Here is a 23,580-nt window from a genome sequence, read left to right on the forward strand (position 1 = left end):
GGTTCTGTCAGCTTGCCAGAATCAAAATCATTTAAGCCTCAGTACTTGATGTATCAACTACAAAATTAATTCTAGGTGGAAAGCAATATCCTTCCTTACAAGAGCACAAACTAAACTGCGCGTTCCCAAGCCGTACACAAAATTTAAAGCCTGCCTCTAATCCTTCACACCATTAGACAGTCAATCTATTGGAGAAACTAATGTTGTCCCATCAAAAATATCTGTATACACACACAGGATGTTCCTATTTTTATATTGAGACACACTATTAATATTCATATATGCTTATAAAGGCTTGTGAATTATGTTCACTGTCTATCTGTATTGCTTTAGGTCTTTACACCTACACAGGGTTACACACTGACGAGTAATCTGAAGCCCTATATGTTTCTACATGTTTAATTTTCACTGAGATTTTTCTCTGCTCAAATAAAACACAAATATTCACCTCACTGTTTTTCTACCATTCAAATGTATTCAAATAAGCTTGCTCTCCGAGCCCATGTGAACTGTTCACCTAATTCCCTTTTCAGAGGCAGATTAACTCTTTGAAGGAACACCTATTTGGATGTCCTCCGGCAGGACCTCTGTGAGCAGGTTACGGGAAGGACTGAGTTCTCAGAGGGCAGCATCCCCCACGCGCATGGCATGCTGATGTGCGCCCCGGCTGCCTGCATCCTTTGCCATAATGTGTGTTCAAATAGGCAGCTGGAGGGAGGGGCCGTCCCAGGAAGAACAGAAATCCACTGTGTGCTGCTGCAGGGCCGTAGCTCGGAGAAGCAGGGAGGTCCGCCTCCCTCCAGAGAGAAAAAGGGGGGGGGGTGAATTAATGAATTGTCTTTATTTTATTTTTTGATTCTTACATTGTTTAAAGTACAGTTTCCATTCAGAGCTATGTTTCACTACTCTCAGGTGTACACCAGAGTGGTTGGAATGCTACCCAGTGGGCAAAGTGGTCCCCCGATATTTCTGGTACCCACCTGGCCCCATGCACAGTTATCACAATACGGTCGACTAGATTCTCCCATGCTGTAGACATCCCCATGACGACTGCATGACCACCAATCCGTACTTTTCAACCCTGCACCTTTTTCACCCGGTGCCTACCCCCACGCCCCTCTGGCACCCGGCAGTCTGTTCTCCGTAGCTGTGAGTCCACACGGTTTTCCACGGCAGCTGCACCAATTTACATCCCCACCAACAGCCCACTAGGGCTCCCCTTTCTCCACCCCCTCGCCAAGACTTGTTATTTCTGGTCTTTGTGATAAAGACCAGATAAGAGGGGATAATAGCTCATTGTGGTTCTGGTTTGCATTTTTCAAGAAATGAAAGAAATACCCTTAGATTTTCTTAAAGTATCATGGAATGTTATGAGAATTGAGAGGTTATTTTTTCATAGTTTCAATAAAGAGGTTTTCTACAATGACAGTAAGTTGGCACCAAAAATATTAACTAAAAATGAGAGGCAACATTAGTAAGCTGAGGCCAGTTAAAGTAACCTGCTAACGCGTATCTCGTGTGGTGTCCATTGTAACGGGATGGATTGAAGAGCCAGTCCCAACAGGTCGAAGTCACTGGTCCTTCTCAGGCCGGGCCTCTGGCCACAGGCCTCTGGGCCACTCGTACATGGCGTCAGGAAGATGCCCAGGGCAGCTTCACTGCGGCAGCACGAAACCTTTTTCTTAGAAAAATTATCTATTTTTGAACATCAATGTGAGAAATATCAATCAGTTGCCTCCCACATATGACCCAACTGGGGATCAAACCAGCAACCTAGGTATGTGCCCTGACCAGGAATTGAACCTGTAACCTTTTGATGTACAGGACAATGCTCCAACCCACTGAGCCACCCAACTAGGGCCTTTTTCTTAGAAAAATCATTAAAAGCAAATAGTTTGTTAACTTTGACTACCCTTGCTGATTTAACAAATAAATGCTTCTTGCATTTATTTTTGTTATGTTTTATTCCGTACTTATTGATATATGATTTCTTCTTTTGGAAAGCTTATGTAAAATCTAAATTTGCATAACACAGGAAATGGATTCTTTACTCAAGAACCTGAAGAGTTAGTTGCATTGTCTTAGCCTGTTCAGCCACCCACAGGTATATTGTCCATTTATGGTTATATGCCTATCATGATGTTTAATTGCAAAAAAGCAGAGTTCCAGAGGAAAAGATCCATCACCCGAATTCTTCCTTAAAAAGCTTTTCTCCTTTCTCAAAAGAAAGTGCTATTCTTCTGACTTTATTGGGGTCAATTACAAACAATGGAACCCCTGTTTTCTTTTGGAAGGAACTGTTGGACCTTCAACATGCCTACCACAAGCTCAGCAGACAATACCAGGCGAAAATAGCAGAGCTGACCCATGCAAACCACCGTGCGGATCAGAATGCAGCTGAAGGAAAGAAACTGAAATTTCAAGTGGAAGAACTAAAAGAGAGACTCAACCAAAAAGAAGATAAGGTACCTTCTAAGTCGACATATGCTAACTGTTTTAGCATATATCAAGCATTTTCTTCATTGTAACGTAGGGCTTTGATTGGGATAAATGTCTACATTTTAAACAGGAAAATCCATTGAAAATGCAACTATAAGGAAAGGAGATATTACCTAGACAATGTGCTCATCTTTGTGGTGCTGTGTATTTCGTACACATGCTCTAGGGATTCTAGGGATTCTCTCAAAAGGTTAGAAATAGCCAAGGGAAAACAAATGCATTGCTGGGTTAGGAATTAGTCCAAGTTCATCAAACACACACCAAAATGTTGAGACCAAACTGGGAGCACACAAAACGAAGCATGGATGGGACATCTTGCCCAGGAACACCTTGTTCTCAAACAGCTGGTAGAGTGAGGAAGCAGCGACTGTCTGTTCTTCACGGTGATTGGTTGCAACATGGGCATCTCCCGTGGTTCCCTCATACTGACCCAGGGAAACGGTTCAAGTTCTGCCTGCAATTTCCACAGGCACAAGCAAGACACGACCAAGATTTAAGCTGGTCTTACAGAATCAGCTGAATTAGGCTGTTTCTGTAGGACTACATTGGCCCTGTCTGCTCAGGCAAACGGTAAAGTTGGTCTTCTTTTGATTTTCACAGTTCAAATATTCTTCAGCACGGGTATGTGTGTGCATGTTTATGTGTGTGTGTATGTATAGACACACTATCACTGAAGCTCAGGGTTTAAGCTCTTAGCCTATATATCAGAGAAGTATTGTATTTCATACTTCTCATAATTACAAGTCACTGTATACATGATCTGTACTTTCTGCAGTGCTTTCTGGTGTCTAAGAGAACATGGCCATCTTGTGATATTAGGCAAGGTCAACCCACCAACGGTTTATGGGAAATTTAAGAGGCCTCAGTGTGATGTCTTCCAAGCACAAGTACCACAGATAGGTGATTTTAGCTATGATTACAAACAAGAAAAGGTTTTGCTGAACGTGTCCCAGTCCCGACTATCCGTGTGGTCATGAGTCCCCACACATTAGCCATCACTTGAGGTGGCGTGCTGGCCCCCGCCCCTGCCCCTGCTCCTGGGGCCAAACAAGCAAACGAACCACATCAGTAGTGCCCTGCTTAGAAAACCTCTTTTACGATGATGCCGAATGGTTGGAAATTAAAAAAAAAACGAGCTACATTTTCAAGGGGCAATTAAATAACAGAACACATTTCACGTTTGCAGGGTTAATTTCTAGCCAAAATTATTCCAGTCAAACAAACTAGATTTTCTTCCCTAATAACATTACAGGAAAACAGAACGATTTGCCCAGTGAGGCCCATGCATTGCTCTCTGGTCCTACGAGCACTGACTCTGGGTGGGCATTTCCTCTTCAATGTGGCTGCTTTATGAAGACATGTGTGTCCTTTGTAATTGCGCATGGACAGTGGGCTGGACAGAAGAGCAGCAGGTCAGAAGAGGAGTCTGGGAGGAAGGCTCAGGAGAATGGTCCTGGTTTTTGGCATTGTCATGCCCATTATTTCTGTGAACGGTTTTAAAATTCAAGGATTTATTGGAAATGGTGATAAAGAAACATCTGTGTTAGTCAATACAAGCTTTAAAAATTGCTTGGGATTGAACCAGGGGCAAGAAAATGATAAAATTTTGTGGGGTTCAAGGGTTAATGAAGCATTATTAGTTCCCAAACAGCTGAGTCAGCAGTCTGATCATGCAATTTTTTTTTTAAATGGCTGGGATCTTAAAGACCATCTATTGGCACCTCTCTCCAGCTGAATTGTTCTTCCGAAATTATGGCACCAGGCTCGGCCATGTGACCAATGCCATATGAGCAGAAGCTGTGTGTACCACTTACTATCCTGGGCTTTGAGGGCCGATCCAGGACTCTGCAGTGTCTCTTTTCCGAAAGTTGACTGGTGTGGATGTTAAAACATCAAAAAGATTTTCAATTACATGAGACGGGCTCCTGTGCCATAAGTGGGGGTTGACAAAACTTACTGGAGGCTAGAATGATGGCCACCAACTGGATGGTCTTGAAAATTTTGATCTATTATAGTCAACAGTTTCCTGTAATACCTTGGAAGACAGATAATGTACCAATGAGCATGCGGTTTTAAGGTGACTAGGAATGCATCGGGCATTTCCTGTGTGCTGTGGGTGCATTTGACCAGAATCTAAAAAAGAGATGAACTCAGAAAAGTATTAATGACCTTTCAAAGTGTTATGTAGGGTGATACAGAAATTTAAGTAGTTCCCTGACTTCCAGGGTCTGATTTTCATTTTCAAATGGTAAAACAGAAAACTAAGAATGCCTCTGAACATCAAGGTCAATTAAAGTTGAGCTTTCTGGCAAGGACTGAGTCACTGGGGTGGCCACCAAGTCTGTTTTTAAAACTCTGTGTCTTTCCAGTCTTTCCCTGGAAATTCTTTCAGATGGGCAAAAGGGCACCAGGGATAAGAACATGAGATTGTGCCCTTCCCAGAACATCTCGTAAGTTCAAGGGAACTGCAAGCAGCTCAGTGATAGGGGACTGTCTCCCCCAAAATTGCAGATATGACAGTTGACCTGTGGAACTGACTGGAGTCCAACAGAAAATCTGTGAAATCAATGCTGACAAATTGGGGTAAAAGTTATGCTGCGATAAAAATGACTGATTTCTCAAGATGTGAAAGAATCTTCTGTTCCTCCAAACTTCCAGGGGCAGGTATTGGTGACCAAGAGGATGTGCTGATAATACAGCGTGTGTGTGAGTGTGTGAGTTTTAATACTTTCAGTTCTGCGTAGGAGCAACCTGGCCCCAGGTGTGGATGGTGGGCATGGTCCTGTGACTAATTTGGCAAACAAAATCTGTGCTGCTTTGCAAGAGAATCTTTTAGAACATTATTCCCTTCCATAAGGAGCAGTATTTGGATAAAGTTCATATTTGAAGCCCATAAATAGAGGCATAGAAACATACATTCAACACACAAACTTTTTGAATGTTCTTCACCTTTACATCCCGTCAGTCCATCGCCAGGGATGATGGACCCAAAGCGCTGTTCGCCGTGTGGGTTCCGTAATCTGGACTATCTGGTTGGTGCACTCGGATCTGTAGTTTCCCTCTGATAAATAAAGGTCATCTCTGCTTTGGACGACTGGGAATAAAACTTTCCTCATGAAATACGTTTTGCATTAGATAGTGTCAGTGTTTCCACAATTTGATTTACTGTTGAGGAGCAAAGAAAATTCTGCTGAGGTTTTTAATTTCATAGCAGTAAATTCTCCCAATTGCAATTAGTTGAAATTAATGTTTAATTGCAACTTGCAAATACAAGGTTTCTAACTTCCTCAAGTCAACAGATTTTTGGATAAATGAAAAAGAGATATTAATCCTCTATACTGCAGAAAGAATAAATATTTTGGGCCCATAAGAAAACCCAGGGTCTGATCAATTGCAAATTAAAATTTTTTTTGGATGAGTTGCTTTTCTTCTATCTGATATATCTTTGTTAGCAGTTAAACATTCTTTTCTCATCATTTCATTGAAGTCTTTCTGGGAATGTATATTACATTATATAATGTAATTTAATAGAAACTGAATTTGCATAATGTAGGACCCATTACATAAACATCCACATTAACATACCAAAGTAACTGACCACTTCACTAAATATGGTGGGCAAACAGTCTAATGAATGATACGATAAGACAATAAGCAAAGTTGTTAGGGGCAGAACAGATGCAAACTGAACTCATAAGTTTGTCTCTAGTACGTAAGAAACAAGGAGTATAATAGAAACCATTACTAAGACATGTGGGTGCTCTACACCACAGAACTACACAGCCTATCAGAAGACTACGAGACAAAATGAGACAAGGCTTACTAAAGAATCTTTTAAATTTTGTAAAGCAATCTTACATCACAAGAAGGAAAAAGAAAGGGAAAAATTAAACATCATATTACTCAGTACACTGACTTCAAACACCTAGGCACTTGTATACACGCTGCAGTCATTGTTTGCAAATAATACACCTCACTGTGTCAATTACCATGACCAGTTTTCATGTAGCTATGTAGTTTCTTAGCTGACATGTCAAGGGCTGGTATAATATTTGTTTCCTTGGATATAAGTTTATTTACTTGATTAATCTTCCCTTATTGAAAGTCGTTCAGATTTTCTTTCCCCAACATAACTCTACCCAGACCACTTTTATGTATAGATCAATTTTCTCATTGAAAAAAAAAGTTTGGTAAGTGGAACTCTTTGATTAAAAGATATGAATATAATATGGATCTTCATATATGTGGTACTGCTAATTTTCTATGCTCCTCAATGACAGGTCGAATTGTGGAAATGCTGATACCATCAAACACAAAGCCTAACCATTCCTTAACTGATGCAAAAGTGCATTAAACATCAAATTATTTATTAACAAAATCACACAGTTTGCTGAGTTGCTCATTGGATTTACCTTTAATTTCAGATCTGTCCTTTTGCTGAATTATTTTCCCTTAGTGTAATTCAATACTTACTCTTGACTTCTCTCTGTTATTTAGTCATAGCTTTCGTAAGTGAGAGGACTTTCAAAGTAGTGAGTATGTTGTGTTATGAGAAATATAAGTCAGGGGGTCGGCAGTGCCTAGTTTGGAGAAGCCTGTAATTGGCAAACCCTGCTATAGCAGATGAGCATTAGCATAGAGTAAGTGCAAAAGAAAAACCTGTGGCCAGGAGAAGAGTCACCCACCTTTACAATGATATTCACGCTCTAAGTAATACATGGATTTCTTCCTCAAACTAACACACACTGAGCTAGGTACTGAGTGCCGTTCTGGATAAAAGATTAGAGAGATAGAAAAAATATAGTCCCAGTATAGGGGTTAAAGTCTAATGCAATGATTTTTTTTACCTTACTGTACAATAAAAACAAACACTTTGGAAGACTTTAAAAACACTCATACTCAAGTCTCGCCTCCAGAATCTGAGTCAACCGCTACCTGGACGGGGCCATGCATGAGTGTTTTTTAAAAGCTTCTCAAATGATTCCAATGTCTAGTCCAATATCAGACCCACTGGTCTGATGAGGAACACCTGCCACCACGAGTCTCAAATTCATAACCTCGGCCCCCAGTGAAGCCATGTGTTCACAATGAGGCATAAATACAATGGCTAACTGTGGAAAAGAGGCTCTTACTCCATGGTAGTTGGTAACTGTTAGACTTGAAATACAAAAAATAATAATAAGTTTTCTACAATGGATAGAAATTCAAGAGATGGAAAACCACACAAGCAGGTGGAAAGAATAAGATACTATTGAGCACTGTAAGTTCACACTAACCAGTGTTTTTGCTAAATGCAAGGTCAGTGTGGTTCTACACTCGGCAATTATCACCTTGTTCTTACAGTTTATCCAATTCTGGCCCCACAGTTTAGTGCCTTCTGGTGTCAAAAAGGTGAATCTTTAAAAAGTCTGATATCATTAGCAAGGAGGAATGTGAGAGACACTGTTTAAACCCACAGGGCATTAATTAGCCACATGAACAGCTGATTTTTAAACAAGTCTTTATGTGGAAGGACACAGAAATCCTTCGTTAGACCAAAATATATTTTGGTAGAATCTCCTGAATTTACACCCTGCTAATTTTAAGACTGCGAGGACAGCAATAGACTGAAGTTCACATTTATCTATGGAAAAAGGTGCGGTGAGTGCGTCAGGTAAGATTCAGAAGAAATAACAAAGAAAGAGGCCAGCTACATGTTCACATGGGGACAGAGGCATTAGACCACAGACCCAGGATATCGATGGGACTGTAAAAACCAGGCCGGTTTACTCAACATTTATTACTTCCTCACCTCTACGTTAGACGTTAAAACATACTTGGCTTCTTTCCAAGAAGAGGCTTTTGGTGTAGCGGCGGATACTCAAACATAAATATATATAGATTCGTGTAACTAAATGTCAAGATGGTGGTCTTCACAGGGTTCCCAGACACAATTGATTGTTTTTTTTTTCCTTCCATCACGTAAGAGTATTTGCAGTCGTGTGCTTGTTTTAACGTTTCAACACCTGGCACCCAGTAGGTGGAGCAGACAGGCAGGGACCAGCTCTAACAGGGGCAGCGTTCAGACATCTCTCACGTGAAGACACCATAGGGACAATGACATGAGCAGGAGTCCAGAGACCCAGTTTTTATATATTTCTAATCTAAATCACCCTAATAATTTCATCCTGCTGTCCTCGGGTGACTTGAAGGGTACCCTGTCCTTCAGTCCTTCGACACAGTCTTGCTCTCTTCACTTTACCAGCCACCAAGGCCCCTCCTCCCCTCACCCCCTGTCCAGCACGACCACCACTTGCTTCGGACTTGGCACAAAGGAGGGTTTCAGTCTGTTCAGTCTGTTCTCAGCTGAGACCTGGATGAGCTGTGCACATAGAAAATGTAGCCAGAGACAGGGCTGAGGAAAACCAAGAAGGTGTAGGTCACAATCACTCATTAGCTTTTCCTCTCCTAGCTTTCAGCTTTGGTGTCTTTGTAAACGTGAAAATCTTCTTTGGGTTTCTTTTGGTTAGCGAAAGCAGGAATGAGTGGAGGTCTGTGTTGGGATTGCCCTGGGGAAGCACAGCCATCACAGCTCAGAAGCCGATCCTTCCCCAAGGTGGAGCACTGCAACAGGAAGTCTAGGTTGTGTTCCAGTTAAACGTGAGAACCTGTGGTCAAAAGCAAATATAACCAGAGGCATTGAAAGGAAGAACAATCTAACAATAGCTAGAGGGGAGGGGAGCGGGGGCAGTGTCGGGGCAGGGTTTTCAGGAACTACTACAAAGGACACATGGACAAAACCAAGGGGGAGGGTGGAAGCAAGGGAGGGAGGTGGGATTGGCTGGGGTTGGAGGGAGTGGGGGCGGGGGAATGCAGACAACTGTAATTGAACAACAACAAAGTAATGAAAAAGAAAAAAGGAAGTCTTGGGAAGCAGCAGAAACTCTGCTTTATGCTGTTTCAGATTACAAAAGCTTCCACAGAACCGCTCCACTAGCGACAGGGGGGTGAACCTGGGTGTGTGTGTGTTTGTAGATACACACACACATGTAGTTAAATATATTACATATAATGTTTAAAATAAGCCACCTTCCTTTCATCACATGTTCCATTGCCGCGACTACAAAATTTTACTCCCTCCTTTTACACCAAACGGCATTGAAAGGTTTGTATTTAATTCTCACCTTCACAGCCTCCGTTCTCTCTCTGACCACACCAGCAACATCAGCCACCACCTCTGCCCCCAAAGAAAATCGTCAAAGTCACAAACGCTCTCCGTACTTTAAAAACCAGTAGTCGAGGCTCAGTCGTTGCCTTCCTCAACAAATCATCATAATGTGATGCAGCCAGTTAGTTCTGTTCTTAAAGTAATTCACCCACCAGGCTTCTAGAAAAATCAGCATTTCTTGGTTTCATCTTCTGCACTGCTGATCTCCATCTGGCTGATTTCTCTCCTTGTCTCCGATTTGACATGTGCAAGCCTCCAGGGTCATCCCTCCACTTAGTGGTGCTGAGCTACGTGCATCCCAAAGGTGGTACCTTCAACCTCATATCTCTAGAAGCCACCTATACACTGATAGCTCTCAAATTCATGTCTTTAAACATGCTCCTCTCCTTATTCCATTGCTCAGGCAGAAGAGTTGAATCTTTTTTGACTTCTCTCTTCATCCCCAACTCCATATAAAATCAATCCTCACATCCTTTAAGTCTGTATTCCTTATGCATCACATACATGACCACTTAATCCCAACCCTCAAGATGTCATCTTTTGTCTCTTCCATACCCATGCAGGATGTTAATAACAGGAGAGACCTGGGTGGAGATGAGAGGGGACACACAGGGGACATGAGAGCTCTTCACTTTCCTCTCCATGTTTATGTAAACCTAAACTATCTGAAAGTAGTCTGTCAGAAGTCCCTTAAATTTCTACATGCTAGAAGTCTCTTAAATTTATACTCAATTAAAAATCTGTTATAGCATTTAATTTCATTACCTATACTACCAAATTGCATTTACTTTCATGTAGTAAGTACATAAAATTAAATACTTTATAGCATAGTGTCTGTTAGAAGAATATGGTCTTCTATGAAAAAAACATGTCAACTCAAATGAAAAATACCCCAAAGGTGAACTATAATTGCATTCCTACATTTAGGCATATGGTTAGTAGGGCTATCTGATGAGAGAATAATGGGTTGTCGATCATGAATGCAGTTTTTCACAAAATCCCCTGAATAACAGAGAGTGCACAAGTAACTCTAAATAAGGCAATGTTTCTTCAATGGGTACAGTTTCTTTTTTAAATTAGAATTGCCTTTGTATTCTATAGATGTCTGTGGTTATCTTAATATAAAATATTTTAGGATGTTCATAGTTCAGTGAGTTTAAACTTACCCAAATTTTAGAAAAATCAGAACTCCCAGTGGTCCCATGACCTTTGCCCTATCGTGTACACGTAGAAAGTCTTGGGCTGGCCTCTCTGTGTGGGAAGTACTCACTGGATGGCCTGGGTGTGAAGGCAAAAGTCAAAGTGTTGTTTCAGAAAAAGGCAGGGACTACCCTACCTAACTGCCAGTAGGATAAATGAGTCTTTCCAATTCCTTCCCTCTTTATTCATGTCTATGTGTTTGAGGCTGTTTTGTGTGCTTTCATGTATTCACTCTCTAATAGTTCTGGATCAGGAGGCTAACTGTGCTAGAACCAGTGCAGTAGTAGAGGAAGGACCCTCTAGAACTACTTACAGTTAGTCTTGAATGAATCGGACAGCAGCACCCCAAGCTGGAACCTCTCCTGTAGCATATGTTGCACAGCAATCTCAGAGAGGCCCTCATTCCCTGCCAGGCTGGATGATGTTTTTTCCGCCTCGGTGTCACTCATATGCAAGGAGCTCTGGGTCAGATATGCGATAATGTCTTCGTACTGTGTCTAGAAACCTCCAGGCAAATGCAAAGCAAGCCGATCACGTTAGGAGCTCATCCAGCACGCAACGTGTTCTACTGTGGAAACATTCATTGTACCAGAGCATTTCAACCCAATATCCAGAGAACCTTCCTAGAGGCCTGTGAGGTCAAAATTACTTCCAGAATAATTTTAGGGTTTTTTTTTTTTTTTTGCCATTCCCCTGCAGTGACTTTGTATTAATATACAAAACAGGGCAGATATAAAGTGTCCAACTGGTTCCAGTGATTTAGAGGGTAGGCAACAATAATGCTTAAAGAGGATGCCAAGAAATAGTGCTAAATTCTGGAATCTGCACCTTGCTCTGCTGAAAGAACACTTACTATGGTCTCATTAGTGTTTGTGGTACAGAATGAGGGTTGGATTTCTGATTTCTGCTTTAAGGAATGCACTTTAAGTATCCGTTTTCTGTCTTCATCTCACGAGCACTAATGAGTCCCCTTTGGCCTTTCTAATATCACTAATGCTACGACTGAAAGTGATGTATTGGAGTTAAATTAAACGAAAAGTGTGCCAGCTCTACTCTACATTCTCTTTAGTGGGAGAAATGTTTTCTTTATATTTCAATACTGCATAAATTCTGCAAACCATGACATTTCCATTTACTATTCTCCCCTGTTATTTACAGTAACTTAACTTGATAATTGGGAAAAACCTAGGTTGATCATAAATTTATTTTTTACAATATTTTAAACACATCCTAGTGTACCAGTTAACCCTTTTTTCTCTTATATTAAGCAATTCAGCTACTGCTATAAATGCTGATTATTTCTGATAATAGTAATCAAAATTATTCAAAGGAAATTAATCCAAGTTTCTAGGTGGAAAGATAATGGCTACCTGCGCCAGCTCACAAAATAACTATGAAAATTATAGTAGACAAATGCTGGAATTTGGAACTCAGAAGATTATGTATAATTCAGCAAGTAATGAGGGACCTATTTTTAGAAACATTGTACTTTGGGAACCCTTTCTGTTTCTTTGAATCAACCATAAGAATGTGGCCAATAACTATCTTACAAGGTACGTAGGCAAACGTTCATCCACTCGTAGTATGTATCTTCTCTTTAAATGGAAAAGTATATATTTTATTATAAGGTTTTTAATTTGAACCTTATTCAGTAAAAGACCTATTTAGTTTGTTTTGTCTTATATTCTGTCTCAGGAAAGAAATCCATAGAAATGCTTACAGGTGCCAATGAACCAAAGTTCTTCATTCACGAAGGAGAAGGTACAGGATAAGTAATGTCCCTGTATATGTTTTGTTATTACAAGAAATTGCAATGCAGAAAGATACTTGTATTGTAGAGGAAAACACTGCTTTTGTTATATGTTATCGCTTTTATCATTATTGTCCATTTTAGAGACTTACGGCTTCTCTTCTAAATCCTCTGCGGAAAATTAAGCATAGTTTTTCAACTCATAAGTCAGTGAAAAGTTATCACCATTTTCCCTTCACATAATTTGTACTTCTTACTGTATTACTTCTGGTTATATATAAAACACCCTTTTCTGTTTCTTGTACACTGGTTCTTCACATGAATTTTATTTTGAAAGAAAATTATTTATTTAAAAAAATCCCTCTTTCTAACTTGGGATAGCTAATTGCTGTTTAAATAACAGCTTGAGCCTTACTTGTAATAAATTAACCAAGAATAGTTACTGGTTTTTAAATATTCCATTCTCCTCTGATTTGCTTTTACCTTTTTTTGGATGCCGGTCATGTGGCTCTGAAGAAAATGGCCATTTCCTGTGTTTTGTGGAGGCAGGTTTCTGATTCACTAAACTGCCCCTTCTGCAGGTGGCCGGGGTGTGCCGGGCACTATTTGGATCGTTGGGCTGACCTGCTCGAGCACAGAGCACTGAGTAGGAGTTTCCAAAGCATGTGATAATCAGTAAATCGGAGTAGTTACTTTACTGAATTCTCTTGTTCATCATGTTTAAATTCCTTTCAGAGAATTTTTTTATTTTTAATCTCATTTCAGTGTGCTGGGTTTTTTCCCCTGCAATTTCTTTCCTGTTTCTTTGTTCAAAATAATGAACTGTAACTGGATTTTTATGCCTGTTCAACGGGAACTGGAGACTAAGCCCGGTGGTTCACAGTACGTGATCACAGGTGGACATCTGGGACACAATGGCAGTTGCGTTTCTCTCACCGAGTTTCCCGGTGCCGGAATTCATTCCAATATCCGAAGGCAAACAGGCACAGGGCCCAGTGCTCTCCCAAAGCTTCCTTCTGAAAGCAGACATCTGTTGTATGTAAACTGAGTAAAATAAAATACAGAAGGAAGGAGTGTTTGTTCCCCTGGTACCTTATTATTTCTCCCGTTTTTCAGAGAGGAGAGTGGGAAACGCGTACATCACATGGTGATCACACAAGGGCCGTGGTCGTGGAAATGAGTATTGTTTGACAACGCTTGGTCTTCCTTTGGTGGCAGGCAACAATTGTTATTCTCCACACACCCCCTTGAGCATGTTACTCAGGTTAATGCAACTTGACGTCGGTCTTAAGATCCACATCAAAACCCTTGTGAGACACTATTTACAAATTAAATACCCTGCACTTTTTGTCACACATCTTGATGAGAATATTCTGCTCTACAGAAAGAGATGCCCTGTAGTTGTCCTTCCTCTGGATGAAATTAACACCAACGAAGGGTTCCTTATCAGGATGCCACGCCATGAACAGCGGTCATGTTGCTGCCCCATGTGAGCCAGTGAAATCGCTGAGTGTTCTCTCAGCTACAAATTTGCCCCATCCCGTCCATAGCATCGGGGCGGTGATGCTGCAGTTGCTATGGCACCCCGAACAAATTCCCAGCATTGGTCCCTCAGGGCGCAAATTAAGAGTCACCAGCATTGTAGGATGTCAAGTACTTCACTTGCCCTGGTCAGGGAGTTGGCTTGTTGTTGAAAAGGAAAACAGCTCTGGAGGTGTAATAAACTGTTTAACAGAACGTGTTGTTACCAATCATTTAAGATTTTCCAGGTTAATAGATTTTAAAGGAATGCCAATATATTTTAGACTTATTAAGGCATTGTTGTCTTTTTAGCCATCCAATTCTTTAAAAATATTTGAGGTCACTATAGAGAGAAAGCAATGAAATATTCTAGATTCAAGTGATGTAATCATTTAAGATAACATTCATAAGAACTTTGGAATCCCTGGATATGTTCACTGAACTGAATGCTAGGGTGTCTACAAAAGAATCCATTTTTATTTGGCTTAATGTATACATGAGAGCAACTGAAATGTCTGCCACATTTACTTTTATTATGAACATCTTTATTGAGATCTAATTCACATATCATACAGTTCACTCATTGAAAGTGTTCAAGTTAACAGAATTGTGCAATAATCGCTAAAATCTAATTTTGAAATATTTTCACAATCCTCAGAAGAGACGACGTGTCTTTTAGTAGTCATTCCGCACTCTCTCTCTACCCTCAGCGCGCGACACGTACTCCTTCCTGTCTCTATGGGGTCACGTATTCTGGACATTTCCTAGAAATGGAACCACAGAATACCTGGTCTTTTGTGACTGGCTTTTTTTTGCTTAGTATCAGGTTTTCAAGGGTCATCCGTATGGTAGTGTGGATCAATACTTCCCTCTTTTTGCAGCCAAACGATATACCATTGAATGGATATACCACCGTTTTTCTTCATTCTTCAGCTTGTTGGTATTGGTTTGTTTTCACTTTTTGACTGTTGTGAATAACACTGAATGAATTTTTATATAGATGTATGATTTTTAAGGGCCACTAAACTATTTTCCAAAGTGGCTACAACATTTTACAATCTCACAAGCAATGTGTGAAGGTTCCAGTTTGCCCACATCCTCACCAAGACTTGTTGGTGTTCACCTTGCCATTATGTCATCAGTGTGGGGGTGAGGTGGTCTCACATTGTGGTTTTAATTAGAATTTCCCTAATGACTTATGGTGTTGATCATGTTTCCATGTATCGTTGGCCATGTCTACATTTTCTTGGTAAAAATATACATTCAGATCCTTTGCTCATTTTTCATTGGGGTATTTGTTTTATTTTTTAATTTCTGAGATATCTTTTGCATATTCTACACACAAATCCCTTCTCAGTTACATGATCTGCAGATATTTTTCTCATTACATACACTGTCTTTTCAGCTTTTTGACAGCTGTATTTGGAGCACTGAACTTAAATTAAGCTTCATCTAAGTTATTCATTTTTGTCATTGTTTGTTGTTTTGGTATCGTGCATAAAAAACATTGCCTAATTCAATGCCAGAAGGATATAATTTACTCCTGTGTTTTCCTCTAAGAGTTTTATAGTTTTAGCTCTTATGTTTAGGTCTGTGACCCATTTTGAGTTGATTTTTAATAAATGAGTTGTGAGGTAGGCATTCAACCTCAATCTCTTGCTTTTGGATACCTAGTTGTCCCAAGATTTTTTGTTCAAAAGATTATCCTTTTCTCACTGCGACATATTGGCACCCATGCCAAAATCCTGTTGCCCATAAATGTAATAGTTTTTTCTGGACTCTGGACACAATTTGAGTCCATTGACCTAGATATGTATCTTTCTGCCAGTGAAGTGCTACCTTGAATACCATAGCTTTATAGTGAGTCTTACAATGAGGATGTGTCGGGTCTCCAAATGTATTTCTTCTACTTTTTTTATTCTTGTTTTCATACTTTTTTCCTTTTGGTTAAGAATGTTGAGCTCCACCACAGACTTACCCACTTATGTTCCCAAAGAGAAAGCAACACTCACACCAGAGCATAGCCCCTGGGAAAGTCATTCTGGTTTTAGGTTACTAAGGCGACAGTCAAAACTTGGGGAAAACAATTGGCTCATGTCAATGGGAATGTAATTTTCATCACTCCATCCACTGTAAGGAATAGAACCTAAAGCAAACTGTCTTTGTTTCCATAAAACAGTTTCCCCAAAATGGGAATCTCTCAAATCTGAACCTGTGTCATTCCATATAGAATGACCCAATTTAATTAATTCACTTATAAGCCAATGTTTAATTAATTCACTTATAAGCCACTTGCGTTTTGCACTAAAGAATTCAATGCACTGACTGAGTTATTCAGCTGCGATAGAGTCATATCATTTTCATCAACCCTGTATCTACAAGAATTGCACTGCTACCTTAGCTCATAGAACAGCTATAGTTTATTAGACCTCAAAGGTCAATGGGTTATCAGAAATTCAGTGCTAGCTTCTTTAACATTTTAACAACTGTCCAATAGGCAATGATGCCACTTACTTTAAATGTAAAATACTCAATAGAAACTTAACAGCAGTTTCACAAAATCTTGAAATTCAATGACATATTTGAGGCCTGTACGGAAACTAATAAATACGTCCAGTACATCACACTTATCATGACAGGTCACAAGACCACAGGATATTTTATATTCTGTTGAAATAAAATCACATTTTAATTTTTAATACCTTAGTAATAATTACTTAGAATCACTGAATTTAACTCACCCAAGTATTTCTATGCAGGTAGTAAATAAGATGTCATAATTAAAGACATAATTATTACAACATTTAAAAATATGTATAATCCTGTAACACAAACCATATACTTAGCAAATTTCTCAAAAGGCTACCATTTTCCATCTCCAAGAAATTTCAGGAAGATGTTCTGGTTGACTCGACTGATTTTTTCAAGTGAAGAGCGCATTGTGGTGCAATCCTTAATAAGTTTAGAATATTTCAGTTCCAATTATAAATATCTGTACAAAAGTTGGTCTTAATAATTTGAAGTGGATGAGTTGTTGTGCCTGCTCATCTCTTACAACGGCTCTGTGTCACATGGGTCGGGCTCAGGGAATTTGTGAACAGGAAGCGCACCTGAATTTGTGCCATCGGTCCTCATTAGCTTAATTACATTGCAAGCTGGACAGATTATAAAGACACCCCACCGTGGATGCCCTGAAGCGGAACTGGAGCAGATTGGCCAGAAGGACTTGCCAGAATGCCCAGCGCTCAACATGTCACTTTAGTTTCTGTGACAGAAATTGGTCTTGGTCAGTTGCTGATGGAAAGATACATCAAAACTGATCATCAACAGCTTCTGGTTAGATTTCTGATGCAACTCACACGCTGCTGTTCGCAACAACTAACATGCTTTTCTAGTCTTTTCTTCCATTTTGTTTTCCTTATTTTGGGGGTGATAGAAAAATATTTTTCAGGAATCGCAGCTTCTTTTTCGCTGAAATCATTGCCTCCATCTAACCAAGACTTAAGACTATGGCTGGGACCTCGCTATATTGCCAGCTTGATCAGATTATAAGACACAGTTTCAATATATTATTCTAGAATCATAAATTTTTGGCAATCCACTCAGATTCTAGCCACACTGTCTGGGGCCTTACCAGAGCAGTAATAGGAACAGAGCAATTATTCTGTACCCACCATAATATTGAACTGGGTTTATCTGGCATATAAATGCTGTAAGGATGCTACTGATATAGAACTTTAAAAAGTATGCCCTACTTTCTTGGTAAGAATTTTTAACACAGTAGAAGGACATCTGTTGCTTCAGCCTATCCAGCATCCATTTTTTTCTTTCTGTTAAAAACATGCAAACACTATTCAAGCATATGAAATCCATAGATGAATAAAATGTTTATTCCTTAAGCATGGAACTTGCATTGCAGTGGAGAAAGACCAGGACAGTTCATATATAAATCACACGACTGTTAGAAAATATATCAGTGGTCTGGCTTTGGGTGCGGATGACAGTATTAAATATGGTCAGATGTGAGTAAGTACACAAAAGACGTGAAAGAAAACGAGTCATTTAGGTATCTGGTGAGAGCGACAGCCCAGAAACGACGCCCATGATTTAGCTGGACCAGCTGATGAAGCTGAGTGGCAGGTAGGATGGAGCCCCCACGGAAAACGCTGTCTATCCTCCGGGCTGGGGTCACTGCGCTGACTTCTACCCACACTGCGTTCCAAGGCTCAGTAGCAGCAGCAGCAGCCAGGAGCCTGGTGACATGAAACACGCGTGACTCCACCTGAGACCCACTGAATCACTATCTGTACCTAGGGCAGTTTTTACGGCACTTAAACTCTGCTTAAAATTAGTTTCAAAGTATACTTACCTTCTATTGTAAAGTTTATAAAATCCTGGCATAGGTTTAGAAAATACCAGTGTCTAAAAAGCTCAGCCAGTATTTTGGTATTATTTTTTAAAATAATTTTACATAAGAAATGTTATGCAGTACTCACAATGTTGTAAGGAATTTTTTTTACAACTTCAGTGACATAAAGTAGCATTAGGAAAGCTAAATAAACGTTTTAATGTCTAAAGAATGTTCTACCAGAGTGATGCACTGTAATAAATATAATCCTTTTAGTAGCCATTAAGGTCAATTTGACTTTTTCATGGTTATACTAAAAAAATTATACAAGAGCTTGTAGGTGTTTCTGATATTATTTTTTCAGACATTTCAACACATGAGGAATAAAAAAAACATAAATGTTAAGATTTTGGTGTACATCCCCAAGATACATTGCCAAATTTATATTCTCTGATTATTGCACTTTTGAGTATAATAAAGTTAACTTTTACTTATTAAAGTTTTATATTCTATTAAAACTCTAATGTTTTTCATGTAGTTAGAACAAAGTATTCCTCAAATATGCACCAGTGAGTAAGCTGTCTGTGAGTAAGCTTTTTAAGGAGTTATCATATACCCCATGGGTATTTGTGTCCATATATTGAAATCCAAAATGAGAGCATAGAAGCCAAAAATTTATGAATTGAAGAAAAATGTTAACAATACCATTATTCGTAAATATCATTCAGGAACTATCCTTGGAACTGACACTGTGATGCCACTTAGAAATGTTTTTTTCTAAGTAGATATTTAGGAAAGAAGATAAAATACAAAATAATAGGAGTTTCCAGAATAATAGTGTCAAACATTATTAGCCTATTACTTTATTGTTTTAATTTTTATCTTGATCATATATAAGGAAATTATAATATTTCTTAAAATTTATCTCTAATGAGGCATAAATGTTGCATATCCTGACTCTTCCCCAAATAATAAAAATATGCAAGAGTATATCCAAGAAGCAAAAATTAGTCTGTATACTAAGCACACTGAAAGTTTATAAGGCCTTTTATATAATATATATGATATGACTGTACTCTAACAAATCCTTTTTAATATTAGTAATATAGCATTCTATTGACTTGAATAATTTCAGGTAACAGATGATTAAAATGAAAGATAAGCCTTATATATTAACAAATGTGTGTTACATGAACAAATGCAAAAGATAGAACTAGAGAAATGCATAAGCTCTGTAAAAATGTTCTAACTTAATGTTTCCTGATATAAAGTGGAAACTAAGAAAAGTGAGGACTACAGAGACCCGTACAGGTTTGATAAGGGTGAACATTTAAGGCAGGAAAGTAAACTTGGACACTGTGAATAAAAGTAATCTAGTAGTTGTACATGAACTTGGGAATTGTGGCTGTCAACAAAATACAAGCATTACTAAAATTTTCATTTGAAATTCAGAAATAACTTAATATCTGGGTGTTAATGTTGACATACTTTAACAAAGTGTTCATTCCACACCACAAACAACTGATGACGGGGTTGGCAGAAAGGTGTCACATCATGTGTGTATGAAGAAAAATAGTGGGTTTTTTTCTCCCTGAAAAAGAATAACATCAACCTAAATTTATGCATTCTTCCTAAGGCTTAAAGTGATTTCAGTTGGAAAGCACTGCCCTAGCAATCAGGGGATTGAAATCAGGTTTCATCTGTAGCAAAAGTTTGACTTCTTGCACAATAAGAGCGATTTTATTACCCTTGCAGTTGTGTTAGATACTAAAAATAAATTTATTTTCCTGTAGTGCCATAGGACAGCAAGCTACTTGGAGAGGCAAGAGTTTTGTTTTGAGGCTTGAAATTTACAAATTTGTTTAGATTTCCATAAGATTTTGAAATATTCACTTGGACGAATCTAGTGGCTAGAAATAATTGTGAGGGAGAGAGGACAGGAAAACCACCTAATCCTAACCTATTAAACCTCCATACAGGCAAAGAAGAAAATACTTTGGGAATTTAACTAGAACACTTTTAAAATATTAGCATTAATGATTAAATTGGAAGAACACAATAAGTATATTTTTTTCCTAACAAGGGCAGTTCGAAGCCAAGACCTCAGCATGCTCAGAGCGAGCTACAGTCCATGCTTAAACTTGCATTTCCAGAAACGTGATATTGTGTATGAGCCAAGAGCTGAGGGAGCACCTTGCAGACAGGTATGCGCCATTCCAACTCATGAGGCTTGTGACACTCCCCAAACCTTGGAATAATGAGCTCAGAGTCCAGGACTGTGACTCAGGCCGAGGGGAAGCGTTGAAATGGGGGGAAGAGTGGCTCGATAGAGAAGATGTTGTCAAATATGCTCGAGTCCATGCAGATGCTCATTTTATTAGTGAATATATATATATATATATGTTCTATAATTAAGAAATAAATGAATATTCCCATATACTCATGCACAGACATAAAAGAAACTTATGCGTGATAAGAATGGGCCATGCAAAAAAAAAAAATAGACCTTGCTTTTAAAAGGATTTTCTCCATCATCTAAGTCAAGCACTTCTCCTTTGTTTTCAGCTCAATGATGCCCTGAATCAGATCCGTAAGCTGCAGAGGTCGCTGGATGACCAGAAAAAAGCAAATGAAAACTTGGAAACTGAACTCAGGCACTTACAAAACCAGTAACTACTTCACANGCCAAGGGGCAGAGTTGAAACGGGGGGAAGAGTGCCTCGATAGAGAAGATGTTGTCAAATATGCTCGAGTCCATGCAGATGCTCATTTTATTAGTGAATATATATATATATATGTTCTATAGTTAAGAAATAAATGAATATTCCCATATACTCATGCACAGACATAAAAGAAACTTATGCGTGATAAGAATGGGCCATGCAAAAAAAAATAGACCTTGCTTTTAAAAGGATTTTCTCCATCATCTAAGTCAAGCACTTCTCCTTTGTTTTCAGCTCAATGATGCCCTGAATCAGATCCGTAAGCTGCAGAGGTCGCTGGATGACCAGAAAAAAGCAAATGAAAACTTGGAAACTGAACTCAGGCACTTACAAAACCAGTAACTACTTCACACACACACCAATTGTTCAATTCAAGATTGGGACATTAGACAAGCAAATCTTGGTATTCTTTTTTTATATTTTTCTTAAATATCTGTATCATTATTTTCATTAACTATAAATATTAATGAAGGAAGCTTCTAACTCTTACTATTTTTTGCCTAGTAGATATTGTATGGTAAATAAATTTGAATATTTAAAAGCAACTTTTGTGCTAAAAGGTGATTTTCTTTTAAAAATGTTTTATTGTTTATGCTATTACAGTCATCCCAACTTCCCCCCTTTGCCTGCCCTCCACTTCCATAGTCGACCCCCACACCATTGTCCATGCCCATGGGTCCTTTATATATGGTTTTGACTAATCCCTGTACTGTCTTTCAATCAGCCCCTGCCTCCCCCTCCCCTCTTACAGCTGTCTGTCTGTTCCCTGACTCGGTGCCTCTGGTTCTCTCTTGCTCATTAGTTTATTTTGTTCACCGATTCCTCTTATATGCAAGATCATATGGTACATACCTGGAAAACCCCAAGACACCAATTCTAAAGAATTTATGCACCCCCATGTTCATAGAAGCACTATTTATAATAGCCAAGATTTGGAAACAGCCTAAGTGCCCTTCAATAAATGAGTGGATAAAAAAAATGTGGCACATTTACACAATGAGATACTATGCAGCAAAAAGACAGAAGGAACCCCTGCCGGGGGCAACAACATAGATGGAACTGGAGACTATAAGGCTGAGTGGAATACTAACGGGTGCAGAATTTCTGAAAGGCAGAAGGAGCTTCCAGAGCACATTTCACATAAAGCAGAAAGAATGAGAATGTATGCAAGAAAAAGTAAGTTGTAAACCATACAATGGGTTGGGTAGTTGATAAAAGAAGCAGTGTATTAAATAAAAGTAATGGTTTATTAATTGGTAGACATGGGAAGATGTCTTTTTTATGTATGTCATAGGAGTGACACATTGTGTGAAAAATGTTCTCAGCCAAGAGAGGTGACAATAAATGTGGTATAATTCTTGCTACAAAGCAAAAGTGGGCAGAGGCGTCAATGTGATTTGCACTGTGAGGACAAGGTGAGATTGCACTCCAATTTATACAAATATTCTCAGATGTAATTGATTGCCTGTGATTGAAGCTAAGAAAAAGCAACAAGCACCTCTAGGAAATGAAAAAAGCTTTTGCTTTTTTTCTGGGTGGACCTTTGGTCACGGAGGAGCCCACAGCACTGGAAAGTATTATCTCGGTATAAATCAGACTGAAATAAAGCAGCAATTTTCTTTTGAGTTGAATGGACAAAGCCACGTATCAAACTGCACTTAGAGGGATATTTCCTTAAGACCTTTTGATATAGTATAATATAGTGTCTCATATCTCAGTTTTTAAGATAAAGAAATCAACATTAAAAAGATGCTACATAAACTTACATAGTTATTTCCAAGTGAAGCCAACTTGTAAAATTTAATTCAGTTAAAATATGTCTGGTTTTCCGCACCTCCCCATTCATTAGTGAGAAAATGAAAACTTACTAATTGCAGAGTGAATAAAGCTTACTTTTATACAGTAAATTAGCTTGTGTCTTTCTACAAGGCTTCATCATTCACTGAGCCTCTCCCACTGCCCCTGTGTCTTTCTCTAACTTGGAGGCAGGTCTGACTGGCAGGAATCCGAGGGTGGGAGGCAGGGAGGCACACAGGCCGGCCAGCTGCTGGCCTCTCCCTGGCCCCTGAGGGTGCACCAGGGGTGCGTATTTGCTAGTCTGTAGAGTAATGGCTATTCCATGTTCCAATGACGAAATATAAACTCCCTTTTGGGCTGGCATCCCTCTTTCCAAGCTGGTTCCATCTTGACTGTTTCCAATGTAGCCTCTACTGTCTCCCATCCCATCCCTTACAAACCACCTGACTGAGGGATACACCCAGCTGCAACCTTCCATGTGGACCCTCAGAGGGGCTCTCATCTCAGCCATGAGCAAGAACTGAGTGCAGCTCTG

The 23,580-nt window shown here is 39.2% G+C and overlaps 1 protein-coding gene across 1 annotated transcript in view; it reads left to right on the plus strand.

Annotated features, from left to right (window-relative positions):
* Positions 1-21,202, plus strand: part of CCDC102B (coiled-coil domain containing 102B) — a 93,034-nt gene extending 71,832 nt beyond the window's left edge. The window contains exons 5-6 of the mRNA XM_037037088.1: positions 2,295-2,465; positions 21,091-21,202. Coding sequence (XP_036892983.1) covers positions 2,295-2,465; positions 21,091-21,198 — 279 coding nt within the window. The 3' untranslated portion in view covers positions 21,199-21,202. The remainder of the gene's footprint in view (positions 1-2,294; positions 2,466-21,090) is intronic.
* The last annotated feature ends 2,378 nt before the right edge of the window (positions 21,203-23,580 follow it).

This window comes from Sturnira hondurensis, unplaced genomic scaffold (assembly GCF_014824575.4).
Source record: "Sturnira hondurensis isolate 20B ecotype Veracruz unplaced genomic scaffold, ASM1482457v3 Scaffold0001872, whole genome shotgun sequence".
Taxonomy (NCBI): Eukaryota; Metazoa; Chordata; class Mammalia; order Chiroptera; family Phyllostomidae; genus Sturnira; species Sturnira hondurensis.